The 17,182-nt window shown below is 39.0% G+C and overlaps 1 protein-coding gene across 6 annotated transcripts in view; it reads right to left on the bottom strand.

Moving 5' to 3' along the window:
- Window positions 1-4,471, bottom strand: part of LOC143674264 (BEN domain-containing protein 5) — a 1,810,590-nt gene extending 1,806,119 nt beyond the window's left edge. For 5 of the 6 annotated variants that reach the window (XM_077149723.1, XM_077149722.1, XM_077149726.1 and 2 more), the window contains exon 1: window positions 4,281-4,471. In XM_077149723.1, the coding sequence (XP_077005838.1) occupies window positions 4,281-4,314 (34 nt within the window). In that variant the 5' untranslated portion in view covers window positions 4,315-4,471. The remainder of the gene's footprint in view (window positions 1-4,280) is intronic. The other variant, XM_077149721.1, reaches the window with a different exon arrangement.
- Between the last annotated feature and the right edge of the window lie 12,711 nt (window positions 4,472-17,182).

Here is a 17,182-nt window from a genome sequence, read left to right as displayed (position 1 = left end):
AAATGTTACAGGAAAGGGATAAGCTGAGAACTGAAGTCCTGGGCACAAGGAAACCAGAAATTGATGGTTTAGAAAAGTCTGAGCTTCCAGAAAGCAAGGCTCCAGGGAATATTTCTTCACGTGAGGATTTAACTTAGCATGGAACCAGTCAATCATTCAGTGTGAGTTAGAATTGGAAATGCAGTTTCCAAAAAGGATTTGTGCCAAAGCAGGAAGAGAGACTATCTCTTCTGAATCCTCCTTAAAAACCTTCCATTGATTAGATTAAATGGCGCATATTGCAGAAGACACTTCCCTTGGCTGATTACAAACAGAATCAGCTGTAGATGCAGCCCACGTGACCACGATTTAATTCTATGAAATGTCCTCATAGCAACAGACAGGCCAGCACTAGTCCAACCAGACAAACAGGTACCACCACCTGGCCAAGTTGACACATGAACCTGACCATGACAGAGCCTATACCATATTCCACTGGGGGTATTATGTAATCTATAATATTACTGTTTTACCTTTCCAAAATTAAGGGGGAAAAAAGCTGAATTCTGAAATACATCTGCATTCAAGGCTATCGAGTAACAGATTATGGATCTGGATTTCTTTTAAAGGTGATTTTACAATTAAGCCTTTAGGGAAACACACACACACACCACATACACGTGCATATGCAAATTAAGCTTCAATTTTTTTAGGAGTGTAAGACCTCCATTTTTTTTATATCTTCTCGCCAATTCTCACCTGCAAAGCAAATTTTTTAATCCTCGTTTTGCATATAAGGAACTAAAGCCAAACAGATTTAACCATTTTCCCCCAAGTCATTTAACTTTTATCAAACAATAATCTCATTTCTAGACTTTTGAAAATTTCAAAAGTCTGACTATAGATGATTTCAGATTCGTGTAGAGTTGCTTTTTAAAAAAACATTTATTTCACAGAGAAAATGATCAAGGTACAAGCCATTTTAACAGACTGCTTCATTCTAAAATTTCTGGCCTCTATGGGATGCCACAAAAGTAATAAACTTAGTAATATAGGAAAGCAAATTATTTTACCAAGTAATTAAAACAAAAGCTTTTTAAATGATAGTTGGAAAGAAGAAAGAAGCTGAGAAACTGAAGCTGGTGCAACCTACCTTCCGACTAATACTTCCACATTTAGTTAATTATAGTCTTCTTTTTTATTATTTTTAATAGTTAAATTGCAGAGGAAGAAGAAAGCCCTAGCATTCAAGTTCCTATTTTAAGGCACAAGATTTTTTTACAAGAACAAACTTCCTTTAGTAATTCTGACCTTCTTACAGAACTATGTGCATGCCTAGAAAAACAAAAAAATATCTCAGGTGTCCCTTCACTCCTTCAAGAAATTCCACAAAACCTAACTCTTAGAGACACTTCCATGGTACCTAGTTCAGGTAACAATTCTACATTCTCCAAAACTTAGAGTCTTTCTTCTAAAAGCAAATCAATTATTTCAATTAAGAGAAATGGGGGTGGGGAACTGTTATATTAATCATTGTATTGTCTAAGGTTTGTATTTATAAATGTATACAAAACATTTGGAATTTTTATATTCAAGCAGCAGAACTAAGAAAATATTACCTCTAATATTCACAACGACCCTGCAAATATAATCCCTATTATACAAATGAGGAAACTGAAGATCGTAAAAGTTGAGCCCAAGGTCCACATGCAGAAGTCATAGAACCAGGATTTAAACAAGAATATGAGCCCCAGTTCTTCCCACTTCACCTTTCTAGACCATGCTTAGTAGATATATATTTCCTGTAAGGGAGGAATTTTCATCATGGCTATGATTCCTTCAGTATATAATATGTCATAATTTCAAACAGAAAAACAAATAATGTATCTGGATAATGTTAAAATAGTATGGAAAACAAAAATCTTAAATTAATTCTTTGCAGATCTTGAACAAGTAGCTTAAACTCTCTGTGCCAAAACATCACAAATAAAGTAGAGGTAATACCTTTGAGAATTGTTATGAGGCTGAAGTGGATTAAAATATATAAAACACTTAGTACAATGTCTGTTATATAATAAAAATTCCATAAATGTTAGCTATTGCTATTGAGACAAGAAATCACCAGATGGCCATATTTTATACCACCCAGCCAGAACTGGGCCCCTAACTCAAAGGCAGTCAATCCTACACTGGCCTGCATCCATGACATGATCTGCTAGGAAAAGATGATATATGTTAATCAAATTCTCTTTTTGGAGTCTGAATTACAAAACAAAGATTGAGACAGTTAATAGTAGTTCAGACGCAAAATGAGCAAGCTTCTACCCTCATCAATTTCCTCTCATCAAGGTCACCAATGACCTCTTTGTTGCTAAATCTAATTTTTCAGGCTACATTTTAAATCACTCAGGAGCATTCAAAATGTTGGATATTCCATTTATCTTGAAATATTTTCTTGGTTGTTCTTTTACCTCTCAGGGTGTACCTTCTTAGTGTCTTTGGGAGGCGTTTAAATATTGCAGCCACTCAACACTTCATCCCAGGCCTCTGACATTCTCCCTCTGGGTGATTTCATCTACACCCATGGCTTGTAATCACCTCTATGCCAAAATCAATAGCTTAGATTTTTCTTGAAAACTCAACTGCCTTTTCAATCTCTCCACTTATTTAAATGTCTCAAAAATACCTCAAACTCCATTTGTCCAAAACCAAACTCTTGCTTTTCCTTCTCAAACTAGCCTACATCTCCTTCCAGTGCTCTCTGTCTTAATAATGGCACACCAACTGTCAAGTTACACAAATTAAAAAATTAGAAGTAATCCTTGATACTTCCTTCTCCCTCATCCCCATCTTTCAATAAATTCTATTATCTCCTCAATATTTCTCAATTCCTTCTCTCCTTCTCTACTACTACCTTCCAACAGGTCTACCAATATCCATTCTTGCATCCTCTGTGTTCACATCATGATCAGTTATTTTTTTTAAATAATTCTAACCATGCCATGCTCCCACAAAAAAGCCCATGACAGAAAGTGATCATGCAGGCATTGAGAGATAATAGTCCCTTGAGCCATTTCTGATGGCTTCATACAGTTTCCAGTTACAATCCTTATATAGCCTTACCATAACCAGCCCCCTACCCAAACCTCCAGGACTTGCGTAATTCAAGTGGGTCATTTTGCAACCACAATGCCAAATCAGGACACATATACAAGATTTGTATACCACTGCGACCACCACTATCACATATACTCCTAAAGCCACTGCTTTTCAACACATACACAAATGACATCCCTCTGTACTGAGGCTCTAGTTCTTCAGTCCCAATCCCCTTTTGGAAACAAACTCCCTCTCAAATTCACAGGACTGTGAAAAAACATTCCTCTCTTCTACAACCCTGTAAGACACATTAGGTCCCTTTATCTCCAAACCCAGCCATACCTACAAGGATCCCCTCAGGAATAGGATCCTGAATATCCCTATCAGTCTCCCTACCTCCTTCAAAACTTTCTTCCACCCACAAAGATGTGGTCATGCATTCCTTTTGTGAATCTGAATGACCTTCAAGATCACTGATCCTATATACACTCATACTGAGGCTTCAGCTTTCTTAGGTAGATTCCCAAAGGACTGGGGCTCTGGGGCTCTCCCAAGTCTCTTGTCCTTTTAAGACCCCATACCGGGACTTGCACATTTTCTCTGTGACCAGGGGAGATTCGAAGGACACTACACCTACCCAACACACACATACTCGGGGTTGAGTGAACCCCATTCCATGACACTGCCTTACATTAAGGTAACAAGCCCACCACATACACCTGCCTCCTCAGAATCAGAGCCCCCCTCCCCCAAAGTATACCCCATTAGGGATCCCTTCACACTCCCACAGGCTTGTGTAGACCCTCTCCATGAGGTAGCCTACCCCTGGAACTCCTCCCACCACAGGGACCCCTCACGATGGGGCTTTGTGCCTTCCCTAGGGTTCCTGACCTTTCTTAGCTCATACTCCCTCGGAAGTGTGTGTGTGTGTGTGTGTGTGTGTGTGTGTGTGTGTGTGTGTGTGTGTGTGTGTGTGAGCACGCACGCAGAAACACAAACACCTTCTCCGCCACCGGGACCCCTGAGTCTCTGCCCATCACTCAGAAAGGTATATGCCTCCCTTGACCCCTGACCTCCAGGTCACAGGCCTACTGCACTAAGGGTCCTTCTCAAGAATAGGGCCCTGCCTGAGTCCCCTGTCCCCTCAGGCCCAAGACAGCCATGCTGCCTCAGACATCCCTTGCTCTACCGCCCGCACAGACCTGCCTCGGGCGCCGTTAGGCTCCTCTCCGCCATTTTTGTTGTCCCTCCGCCTCAGACCCACGCGAAGACCGTAGGGCAGGGGGGAGCGGGCGGTGGGCTCAGCGGGCTGACAGGAGCTCTCTTAGGAAGACGCGGCGCGACGGTTGCCAGGGCAACGGCGGCAGGCTAGTCAGAGGCCCGCGAGCTGCTGGAAGTGAGGGGGCGGGCTGGGAGGGAGCGTGCGTACCAAGGCCCCGCCCCCGCGGCGCGAGTCTCCTTCCAGGACCAGGCGCCGCTCCTGCTAGGACTCTGCTAAGCGTCTACCCCGCAAGGGAGCCACCGTGTCCCAGCGTCTGAGCATGCTCAACTGCCTCTGGGGCGTCGGGACCGGGTCTGCTCGATGGCATTTTGTATGGTTTTCTGTGGGTTTTACAGAACTTTGGGAGCTGGGGACAGGTTTTTATTATTTTAAAACGTTTCTCCCCCAGGCATGCCTGGCCCTTATCAAGGTGCTGGGTGACTTTCGTCTTTAACTGAAATGCACTGAGTCACTACCTCTATACCCCTCTATGCTCAACACGCCCAGGCCCACAGAGTTCCTTCTCTTGCACCGCTCTCCAGCAGCACCAGCCCCCAATTCTAGAAAAGGCTTCTCTTTTTCTTGGTATAGCTAGAATACCCTTTCCCACCTTCCCGTGGCAAACTGCCATTATCCTCTTAAGACAGTTATGCCAAGCTCTAGCATAGGCCTTTTCTGACCTACTCTGTCCTCCCACAGTCACTGTGCATTACTCTGTCCTAGAGTTTACCATGCTATATGCATTATTCTCTCTTCTTCACAAAGTAGGTCCTCAGTAAATATTTCCTGTATGAAAAATGACTCCTTCAGTTCATTCCGGCACATTCCTGTCAGTTTTATTGAGCACCTAATTTTGCTACAAGTACCTTGCTAGGTAGACTCTTCTTAAGGAGCTCACAATGGAAAAGAGATAATGGCGCTGATGGAGGTTAACTAGCATTTAAAGTGTTATGGGATCGTAGACATGGAACTCTAAGCTGTAGAGGGTCAGGGAAAGGAGAGGAATTGTCAGTGAAGACTTCACAGAGAAATGGATACACTAACAGGTGTCAGCCAGGCAAAGGGGAGAAAGTGTGCCAAGCAGAGGGAGAAGCATGACCTGAGACACAGAAGTGTGGAAGTAAGGAACATCAGCAGCAAAACTACAAAACGTTCAATGTGGCTATCATACAGATCACATAGGCCAGTGTTGTCTCTAAAGAATTTGCCATTTAGTTAGGTAGTATCTTCATTTGGGTTCCTCAAAAGCAAAGCCTAAGTCAAGGACTTCGGTTCTGGTAATTTGTTTAGAAGATGTGATAGTTAGGACCTGGTGTCGAGTTGTCCAAGTGATGATGCCCAGTCATCTGGTCAGGCAAGCACTGGCCTAACCATTGTGTAAGGATATTTTGTGGCTGGTTGATAAACTAGAGGGCTGGTCTATTAAATCATCAGTCAGTTGATTACATGTGTGGTGATTACATCTGTGATCAACTAAGGCGTATCTCCCACCAATGAGATAATCCAATCAAATGAGGATTTTTTTTTTTTTTTTTTAAGACAGAAGAGATACCTTTTCACCATTTCTTCATCAGTGAGCCTCGCCTGTGGAGTTTGTCCAGACCCTTCACTGGAGCTGCCAGCATCACAGCCTGCCCTACGGATTTTGGACTCATCCATTCCCACGGTTGCATGAGACACCTTTATAAATCTCATATTTACAGGTATCTTCTCTTGGTTCTGTTTCTCTAGAGAACCCTGACTGATAAAGCTTGAAACTAGGAGTGGTTTTTGGAAAGAAAATCTTAAAAATGGATTTTTACAATTGTATTTATACTCAGGTTAGACTCAGAGGCACTATTGACTCTGTTTCCAATAATCAAGATGGCAGTCCATTGGGTGAATTGGTAAGAGAGATATGCAAAATATCACCATTAGATTCTGCTAATTGTATGCTTATATGAGCTAAGACTCTGGGTGAGAGTGTTTTTAACATCTTTATGTAGTTTTGTGGAATTAAAAGGTGTAATGATATTGGCTGTTTGTTGTTAGATATGCTAGATACAGTGATGAGGGAAAGGGATGAGCTTGAAGGATTCAAATTTGCAAATTAAGCACCATATGAATGATGTAAAAGTTTCCATGTGTATCCTGAAAGAAAATTTTTTTCCTATGGTCACACACTTGAGATCTCTGCAAACCAAATACAGAGCTTCTTTGTGCAAGTAGCAGATTATCATGTAAGCTTAAAATCTCAACATTGCAGGGTGTCTGCTGTTAAAGTAAGGACTTTAACTGGAAAAGAATGGGATCCTGAAATGTGGATGGGAATATATGGTTTGATAATGATGGCAATGGGGAGACGGAATCCCTGAAATCTGCTAAGCTTTTGCTAGATAGACCTGTAATGGACTACCCTGAGGGAAAAGCTTGCTGACCTTTACGCTGCCCTGAGGAAAACAACTTCCTGATCTCCAGTCTGCCCAGAGGAGTCTTCCATCTGACCTCCACCTAATGAGATTAACCCTTCAGTGCCTGCTAACCCTGAAACCACCTCCCCTGGGGAAACAGCCCTCACTCCTCTGTCTGGAGCAACTAATCCTACTCACCAGATGGAACAGCAATGGAATGCCTTATCCACAGTCGTGGTATTTCACACAGCATTGCTTCTAATCATGGAACCCACTTCACAGCAAATGAAGTGCAGGAATGGGCTTGTGCTCATGGAATTCTCTGGTCTTACCATGTTCGCCATCATCCAGAGTTACCTGGGTTGATAGAATTGTGGAATGACTCTTTGAAGACCCCATTATGGGCCAACTATGTGGCAATACCTTGCAGGGCTTGGGCAGTGTTCTTCAGTAGGCTGTGTACTCTGAATCAGCATCAATTCTGTGGTGCTGTTTCTCCCATAGCCAGAATTCATGGGTCAAGGAATCCAGGGGAGGAAATAGGAGTGGCACTACTCACGATCACCCCTAGTGATCCACTAGAAAAATTTTTGTTTCATGTCCCTGAAACCTTAAGCTCTGCTGATCTACAGGTCTTAGTTCCTAAAGGAGGAGTGCTCCTACCAGGAGGCATAACAATGATTCCATTGAACTGAAAGTTAAGACTGCCTCTGGCCACATTGGGTTTCTCATGCCACTGAATCAACAGGCACAAAAAAGTATTACTGATCTGTCTGAAGTGATTGACCCTGACTATCCAGGGGAAATAGGACTGCAGCTACACAACGGAAGTAAAGAAGAGTTTTCCTGGAATACAGGAGATCCCTAGGGCGTCTCTTAGTAGTACCATGCCCTGTGATTAAAGTCAATGGAAAACTGCAACAACCCAATCCAGGAAGTTCTACCAATGGCCCAGAAACTTCAGGAATGAAGATTTGGGTCAACCCACCTGGTAAAGAACCGCAACTAGCTGAAGTGCTTGCTGTGGGTAAAGGGAACAGGGAATGGATAGTATAAAATGGTAGTGATAAATATGAACCACAACCACATGACCAGTTATAGAAACGAGGACTATGATTTTATGAATATTTCCTCCCTATTTTGCTATGAGTATGTTTGCATTTGTACATAAGCAAATACCTTGTTTTCCTCTTATCATAGGACATAAGTTGTACTGTTCATTTATAGTATTTAAGCCATAGGAAATGAAGTTTAAGTTACCTAAGGACTTGCAGCCTATTCTGGGGAGACATAGTGCATTTCCGTTTATGCGAAGGACAGTCAAGTATTGTTAGATGAAATGTGTCTGTTATTGTGTTCTATTTGGAAATTAAGCGTGTTTCAAGATGACGTACATAGCTGCCAGGTTGACAAGGGGTGGACTGTGATGGTTAGGTTCAGGTGTCAACTTGGCTGAGTAGTGATGCCCAGTGGTCTGGTCAGGCAAGCACTGGCCTGACCATTACTGTAAAGATATTTCATGGCTAGTTGATAAACCAGAAGGCTGTTATATTAAATCATCAGCCAGTTTATTTTCTGGGGCTGATTACATCTGTGATCAACTAAAGTGTGTCTCCCACCAATGAGATAATCCAAACAGTTGAAGACCCTTTTAAGGGAGAAGAGAAACCTTTTCACTGCTTCTTTAGTCAGCGGACCTCTCCTGTGGAGTTTGTCTAGACCCTTCATTGGAAGCACCAGTTTCACAGCCTGTCCTGTGGGTTTTAGACTCTTCCATTCCCACAGTTGCATGAGATACCTTTATAAATTTCATATTTACAGATCTCTCTTGTTGGTTCTGTTTCACTAGAGAACCCTGACTAATGAAGAAGGTAACCCCAGGAAATAAAAGTGAAGTGGGGAGAGTGTAAGACAGAAAGGAAAAAGCCCAGAAAGTCTGTGTAATTAGGCTTATTAGGTAACAGTGTTTCATCTTGCTGGAGACCCCCTGAAGAACCATTTAGAATGTGCCTCAGCATTGTCCCACTGAAGAACAAGGAGGCTGAAACATTCATCTCTCAACTTTCCATACCCCATTTTGAACTATCTCACATTTCCTGGTATTGCTTGCCCAGGATTAAGCAGGCTTCCAGGGCTTGGGAGAAAGCCCTGATGCAGAAAAGCAGAGACAGGCCAGAAAGCTCTTAAGGTGGGATGCTGGTAACATGCCTGAGGGAACAGTCCATACACTGTTCAGTCCATTCACTGAAATCAGGGAAATTGTGTGTGCAAACAAGAATCATCTACAGGAATTACATGAAGATATCCATAAGAAATATCCCTCATATTTGAGCAGTTTAAAATTTATAAGCCATATCATGCCACCATCACAATGAAAATATACAAGTTGTCACAAATCAATATGGATACTTTCTAACGATGGGGTAAAGATTATGAACACTGTCAGAATTTTAGTGTTGGAGGAATCACTGAGGGATGAGGTGAACAAGAGTTTCATTAAATACAGTGAAAGAAAAAAAGGTGTTTGACAATGTGGGATCCACTCAAACTCTGACACTAAGCTTTATAATCTTGGGTTGTGCTGGTTTGAAAGGATTTATGTACCCCAGAAAAGCCATGTTTTAATCCTAATCAGTCTTGTGGGGACAATGGTTTCTTCTAATCCCTATTCAGTACTATAGGTTGGAAAGTTGATTGGGTTATCTCCACCGAGATGTAACTCAATCAACTCTGGGTATTAAACTTGATTAGATGGAGATGTGCCTCCACCCATTCTATGTGGGTCTTGATTAGTTTACTGGAACCCTATAAAAGAGGAGAGCAATGGGAGAATGAGGAAAACAATGGGAGAACAAGGAGTTTCTGAGAAAGCAGAGAACATTGCAGAACCACAAAGCAGAGAGTCCACCAGCCGATGACTTTTGGAAATGAGGAAGGAAAATGACTCCCGGGGAGCTTCATGAAACAAGAAGTCAGAAGAGAAAGCTAGCAGACTTTGCCATGTGCCCTTCCAGCCGAGTGAGAAACCTTGACCATCATCAGCCTTCTTAAACCAAGGTATCTTTCCATGGATGCCTTAGATTGGACATTTATATAGACTTGTTTTGATTTGGACAATTTCACAGCCTTAGAACTGTAAACTAGCGACTTATTAAATTCCCCTTTTTAAAAGCCGTTCTGTTTGTGGTGTATTGCATTCTGGCAACTAGCACACTAGTACATGGGTGAATCACTTAAACTCATTCTTTTTCCAACAAACTAAGACAGAGTCCCTGCCTACTATATAAAGAGTTGCTATAGGTCACAGAGGGGGAGATGGATGAAAATGCATTTGACAAGTATAAATCCAGTGAGTTAAAGAATTTAGCCCAAGTTATAATAATTCACTTTAATGCACACTCCCTTTCCCTTTTCTAAGCAAATCTCTGTGCAGCTGCTGAGAATAAAAAGACTATAATACTGTCCATGATTTCAAGGAGTTCACAGTCCAGAAGGGAAAGGAGATTTAATCAGTAATTACAACCCTGCATGATCAGTGTTCTGATAGAGGAAAGTACAGACAGAATGCTGTGAGAGCCCAGAGGAAGGGCATGCAACCCAGTTTGAGGTAGAGGAGACAGTTAAAGGTACATTCAGGAGAAGCTTCAGGGACATTCAGGAAGTAAGAAAGTGCCTGATTTGACTTTCCAAGGGCAAGTAGGAGTAAGCTGGGCAAAGGAAAAGGTGGTACATGGAGGAAAGGAGGAAATGGAAAACAATGGACAAGGATTATGTATCTAAAGTGAAGAGCAAGGCAAGGGTGGCTGTACCAATAGGTAGGGACAGATCCTGAAGATCTTCATATATGCAAGACTTGATCCTGTAGGTGATAGAAACACACTGAAAGATTTGAAGCAGGTCGGTTACCATGTCAGCTGCTCTGGTTGCTATGTAGGTTAGATTGGAGTCAGGAAAAGGAGGAGTCTGTATCAGTAAATAATCTAGGCAAGTATCTACAACACAAAGTAGGTTCTCATCAAATGGTAATTTAAAATCTCAACCAAAACACATACAGAACTGAACTATTCAATACTGCACTGTTAAACTTAAATTTTAAAATAAATTAGTCAGACTAACTACATTTCAAGGGCTCAAGAGCCACATATGGCTAATGGTTACCATAATAGCATGATATAGAGCATTTCCATCACTGCAGAAAGTTTTGTTGTTCAGTGTTAGTACGTAAATACCAACTGGACAAAGGAGATTGAATGCTTGGAAAAACAGCACACTGGCAGAACCAGATTGAGTTCCCTTATGTGTCAGCTCCTCCTCAGGAAGCAGTGCAGGAGAGAGAGTGGGTTTTCTCATTCCTTCTGGAGTCCTCAGAGACTTCCCTTTTGTTGTGTGAAATAGCACAGCATGAGGAAGGGGTAGAAATGCCCCCCACACAGGTCCATGGGAGTGTTTCCCCATGTTGTCACTTATTCATAGTGTCCCTGGGAGGTCTTCCTTCTCCAAAGACCTTTTATAGTATCTGTCTCCACAGATATCCACATACACATCACCTGCCACAAAGCCAGGATGGCTTTCTTCAAACAAAATACACCATATAGGATCCATCCACTTCATCCGTAAACATTTATTAAAGTTATGCCCTCCATGTAATTGACACTAAGTTAAATGTGTGGGATGAGAGAAGTATTCAAGTTATAATCACATTTTTTTGCACATGCCAGCTCATTTAGTTTAAAGCAAAATTGTTTTAAATCTTGTAAAATTGGCATTGTTATCAACCTCTTGTACAGAAGATGAAATTGAGGCTCAGAGAGGTTAAGTAACTTACACAAAGTCACATAGTATAAATGTAACAGAGCCAGAAAAATCTGGAATATGCTAAGAAATTAAGACATTCAGCTATGTTATCTTATGTAATTTTTACATCAATCCCATTTGTTACCCTGTGTCATAGGCCAGATTATGTATCCCAGTAAAATAAATCTTCTTAATTTTAATCTATGTCCCTGTGAATGTGAACTCATTGTAAATAGGATTTTTAAAGATGTTATTTTTAGTTAAGATATAGTGAATTCAACCAGGGTGGGGCTTAATCAGGATTATTGTGGGCCTTATAAAAAGAATCCAAAAGTCACAGAAGCCAGAAAGGAGAAATAACATCCCCATGTGACAAGAGACAGAGATGCAGTCCAAGGAACCCCAAGGATTGCAGCAAGATAGCACCAAAACTTGTGTTGTATGTTGATACATTTAATAAATAAAATAAATTAAAAAAAAAAAAAGATAGCACCAAAACACTACTGACCCAGGAGTGAACAAGCCTTCTATCCTCCAAAACCATGGAAGAGTTAAATCCCCATTTGTTTAGGCCAACCCTTTGTGTGGTATTTGTCATAGCTGTATGGCAAACTAAGACATCCTGATTAACAGATGAGTAAAAATGATGGACCAAGAGTTGCAGAGCTAATAAGAAGCAGAGCCAAGATTCAAACAGTGGGATTAAAACCCCCATCTTTCAATTTAGGTTCTTCCCATTACACATCAAGACTGCCTCAGAATTAATTGCCAATTCCTTGATCAAAATACCACACCTTTGAAATTTGCAAACTAATTGGGAAGAATTAATGTATGGATTCAGTTTAAAATTAATTTCTTAATAATGTGGTAAAAGCCACGATGCACACATGCACAGAAAAGTGTAGGAGTACCAAAGAAGTATGTCCTTGGTAGATATCAAGGAAAGATTACTGGAAGAAGTGATCCTTGAGCTGAGTATTAAAGATGAGGTAAGTCAGCCAGATAAACAGTGAGATTGACAGAGAGGAGAGGCCAGTATTTTTTAATCCAATTTGTCATTTGTATTTCTGTTTTGCTTATGTTTTTTGGAAATCTCAAAATGTTAGCAGTCTTTATTTTTATGACTTCTAGGGTTTTTTATTTATTTCATAAAAGCTTCCCTATTCCAAGGCTATAAAATAATCATTTGAGTATTTCTTCTTAATCTCACAGGGTTTCATATTTTACATTTAAATCTTTAATCCATAGAGAATTTATACTGGTGTAAAGTGCCTCCAGCTTTCTTTTTTCCACATGGTTACCTGTTCTTCAAGCAGCTATTATTGAGTAATCAATCCACTTTCTCTCCATTGATTTGAAGTGCCACCTTTAATATAATGAATTCTGGTATGGTTTATGTTGATTTCTAACTGAACTTTCTACTCCATTCTATTAATATATTTATATGTTCATGGACTAATAGCCTGTGTTAATTATTAGAGTATTATAATATGGTTATATCTGGTAGGACCAGTTCCACTTATTATCCTACACTTTCATAACTTTTGTGGCTATTCTTGTTTACTTTTCCAATCTAAAATTTAAAATCATGCTGTCCAGTTGCAAAAAAATTCCTGCAAACATTTTTATTAGAAACATGGTAAATGTATAGGTGAATTGAGGAAGAAATGGTGTATTTATGGTATTGAGTCCTCCTATTTAAGGACATGGTAGATTTTACCACTTAAGTTTTCTATTATGTCCTTCAGAAATATTTAACAAATAGGAAATAATAGCAAAGTTGTTGATTTGAAACCAGTTATATCGATGATTACATTAAATGTAAAGGGGGTAAATCAATCCAGTTCAATGGATATATAATGTAAACTATAAATGCAAGCCACATGTATAATTTTTAATTTCCTGTTAGCCAAATTTTAAAAAATAAAATGAAATAGGTGAAATTAATTTAATAATATTTTTATCTAACACAATTGATCTGAAATGCTATCATTTAAGGTGTAATCAAAAGTTATTAATGAGATGTTTTATATTCTTTTTTCATGCTAAGTCTTTAAAATCTAGCATCTATTTTATACTTACAGCACATTTCAATTTGAACTAGCTACATTTCAAGAGCTCAGTAGACACATGTGACTAATGACTACTATATTGGACAGTATAAGTCTGTACATTCTAATTAAAAGGCAAATATAGATAGATCAGAATTTTTAAAAATGCAAGGCCCAACTCTGCAGTGTACAAAAAATCCACTATAAATATAAAGACAGATATGTTTAAAAGCAAAGGAATGGGGACTTTAAGGCATATTATGAAAGCCACAGTGGTCAAAACAGCATGGTATTGGCATAAAGATAGATATATCGACCAATGGAATCGAATAGAGTGCTCAGATATAGACCCTCTCATCTATGGACATTTGATCTTTGATAAGACAGTCAAGCCAACTCACCTGGGACAGAACAGTCTCTTCAATAAATGGTGCCTAGAGAACTGGATATCCATATGTAAAAGAATGAAAGAAGACCCACATCTCACACCTTATACAAAAGTTAACTCAAAATGGATCAAAGATCTAAACATTAGGTCTAAGACCATAAAACAGTTAGAGGAAAATGTAGGGAGATATCTTATGAAACTTACAATTGGAGGCGGTTTTATGGACCTTAAACCTAAAGCAAGAGCACTGAAGAAGGAAATAAATAAATGGGAGCTCCTCAAAATTAAACACTTTTGTGCATCAAAGAACTTCATCAAGAAAGTAGAAAGACAGCCTACACAATGGGAGATAATATTTGGAAATGACATATCAGATAAAGGTCTAGTATCCAGAATATATAAAGAGATTGTTCAACTCAACAACAAAAAGACAGCCAACCCAGTTACAAAATGGGAAAAAGACTTGAACAGACACCTACCAGAAGAGGAAATACAGATGGCCAAGAGGCACATGAAGAAATGCTCAATGTCCCTGGCCATTAGAGAAATGCAAATCAAAACCACAATGAGATATCATCTCACACCCACCAGAATGGCCATTATCAACAAAACAGAAAATGACAAGTGCTGGAGAGGATGCGGAGAAAGAGGCACACTTATCCACTGTTGGTGGGAATGTCAAATGGTGCAACCACTGTGGAAGGCAGTTTGGCGGTTCCTCAAAAAGCTGAATATAGAATTGCCATACGACCCAGCAAGTAGATACCATTGCTAGGTATCTACTCAAAGGACTTAAGGGCAAAGACACAAACGGACATTTGCACACCAATGTTTATAGCAGCGTTATTTACAATTGCAAAGAGATGGAAACAGCCAAAATGTCCATCAACAGAAGAATGGCTAAATAAACTGTGGTATATACATACGATGGAATATTATGCAGCTTTAAGACAGAATAAACTTATGAAGCATGTAATAACATGGATGGACCTAGAGAATATTATGCTGAGTGAGTCCAGCCAAAAACTAAAGGACAAATACTGTATGGTCCCACTGATGTGACCGGACATTCGAGAATAAACTTGAAATATGTCACTGGTAACAGAGTCCAGCAGGAATTAGAAACAGGGTAAGATAATGGGTAACTGGAGCGGAAGGGATACAGACTGTGCAACAGGACTAGATACAAAAACTCAAAAATGGACAGCACAATAATACCTAATTGTAAAGTAATCATGTTAAAACACTGAATGAAGCTGCATCTGAGCTATAGGGTTTTTTTGTTGTTGTTTTTTACTATCATTACTACTTTTATTTCTTTTCTCTATATTAACATTTTATATCTTTTTCTGTTGTGTTGCTAGTTCCTCTAAACCGATGCAAATGTACTAAGAAACAATGATCATGCATCTATGTGATGATGTTAAGAATTGCTGAGTGCATGTGTAGAACGGTATGATTTCTAAATGTTGTGTTAATTTCTTTTTTTTTCTTTCTTTTTTTCTTTCTTTCCGTTAATAAAAAAATAAAAAAAAAAAAACAAAAAAAAAAAGCAAAGGAATGGGGAAAAAGTTTAACATGGTTATATTAATCCAAAGAAAGTCAGAGCAGTTAAAATTAATATCAAAATTGACTCCAGAAAAACAAATATTACAGAGGTTAAAAGAGGAACATTAAATAATGATGAAGTCTTTTAATTAAGAAGAAATAACAATCCTAAATGAATACAGACCAAATAACAGAGTTTTAAAAATACGTAATGTAAAACCTATAGAACTGAAAAGAGAAATAGACAAATTCACAATTACAGTTAGAGGTTTCAATACTCTTGTTTTAGAAATTGATTTAACAAGTAAACAGAAAATAAAGTAAGGATATAGAAGATTTAAATAACAACTGGAAAATCTCCAAATATTTCAAAATTAAACAATATACTTCTAAATAACATAAAGATCAAAAAGCAATTACAAGGGAAACTGTAAATTTTTTTAACTGAATAACAATGAAAACACAAATATTACAATTTATGAATGCAACTAAAGCAAGGCTTAGAGAGAAATTTACATGCTTAAATTAGAAAAGAAGATCTGAAATCAATAATCTAAGCTTCCACCTTAAGACACTAGTAAAAAAGAGCAATTTAAACCCAATGTAAACAGAAGGAAAAAAATAGCAAAGAGCAGAATTCAATGATATGGAAAATCTAAGAGAGCATGAGAGAGAGTTTTAGTTTTCTAAGCTGCTTAAGAATACCGTGAAATGGGTTGGCTTAAACAATAAGACTTTATTAGCTTATTGTTATGAGGCTAAAAGAAAGACCAAATCAAGATGATGCTTCTTTTTCCCAAAGATGGGAAGCCTCATGTTCTGAGGCTGGCTACCAGCAGTACCTAGTTCTTGGCTCATCACATGGCATGAAACATGGCAGTGCCTCCTGGTCTCTCCCTTCTCTTCCAGGTTCAAATTCTTGCCTCCTGTGGCTTACTTACTCTCTGTCTGAATTTTATTCCACTTATAAATAACAGGATTAAGACCCATCCTGATTGAAGTGCATCAAGCCTTAACTAAATTATAGTTCTATCTAACACCTCACAATTCTTCTGTCCTTTGCTTACAGTTTTGAGACTGAGAAAATATTCAAATCAAGGCATCATCAAAGTGATGCTTTTTTCCCAAAGACCAGCTGTTTACAATCTTATATCTCATGGCCAGGCACATAGTAACATCTGCTAGTCTCTCCTTTCTCTTCTGGGTTTCATTGATTTCAGCTTCTTGTGTCCAAGGCTTTCTTTTTCTTTGTCTGAATTTCATTCCCTTATAAAGGACTCCAGGAATAGGATTAAGACACCTCCTGAATGGGGTGGGTTACACCTTAAATGAAGTTGTCTCAACAAAAGGTCCTACTTACAATGGGTTCACAGCCACAGGAATGGATTTAATTTAAGAACATGATTTTTTCTGGGGTACATACATCTTCAAATCATCACAGAGAGAATATTAATGAAACTAAAAGGTTAATGAAGTTGATGAACCTCTATCAAAAATGATTAAGAAAAAATAAGTCAGATGCAAATTACCAATATCAAGAATGAACGTGGGGATATCACCACAGATCCTACAGACAGAGAATAGTAAGGGAATATTATGAAAAACCTTACAACAATAAATTACACAATTTATATGAAATGGGCAAACTCCTTGAAAAACACACACTAGTGAA

This window comes from Tamandua tetradactyla, chromosome 2 (genome assembly GCF_023851605.1).
Source record: "Tamandua tetradactyla isolate mTamTet1 chromosome 2, mTamTet1.pri, whole genome shotgun sequence".
In the NCBI taxonomy this organism is placed as follows: Eukaryota; Metazoa; Chordata; class Mammalia; order Pilosa; family Myrmecophagidae; genus Tamandua; species Tamandua tetradactyla.
The sequence above is the reverse complement of the archived record's forward strand: the minus strand, read 5'-3'. Positions and strand labels throughout refer to the sequence as shown.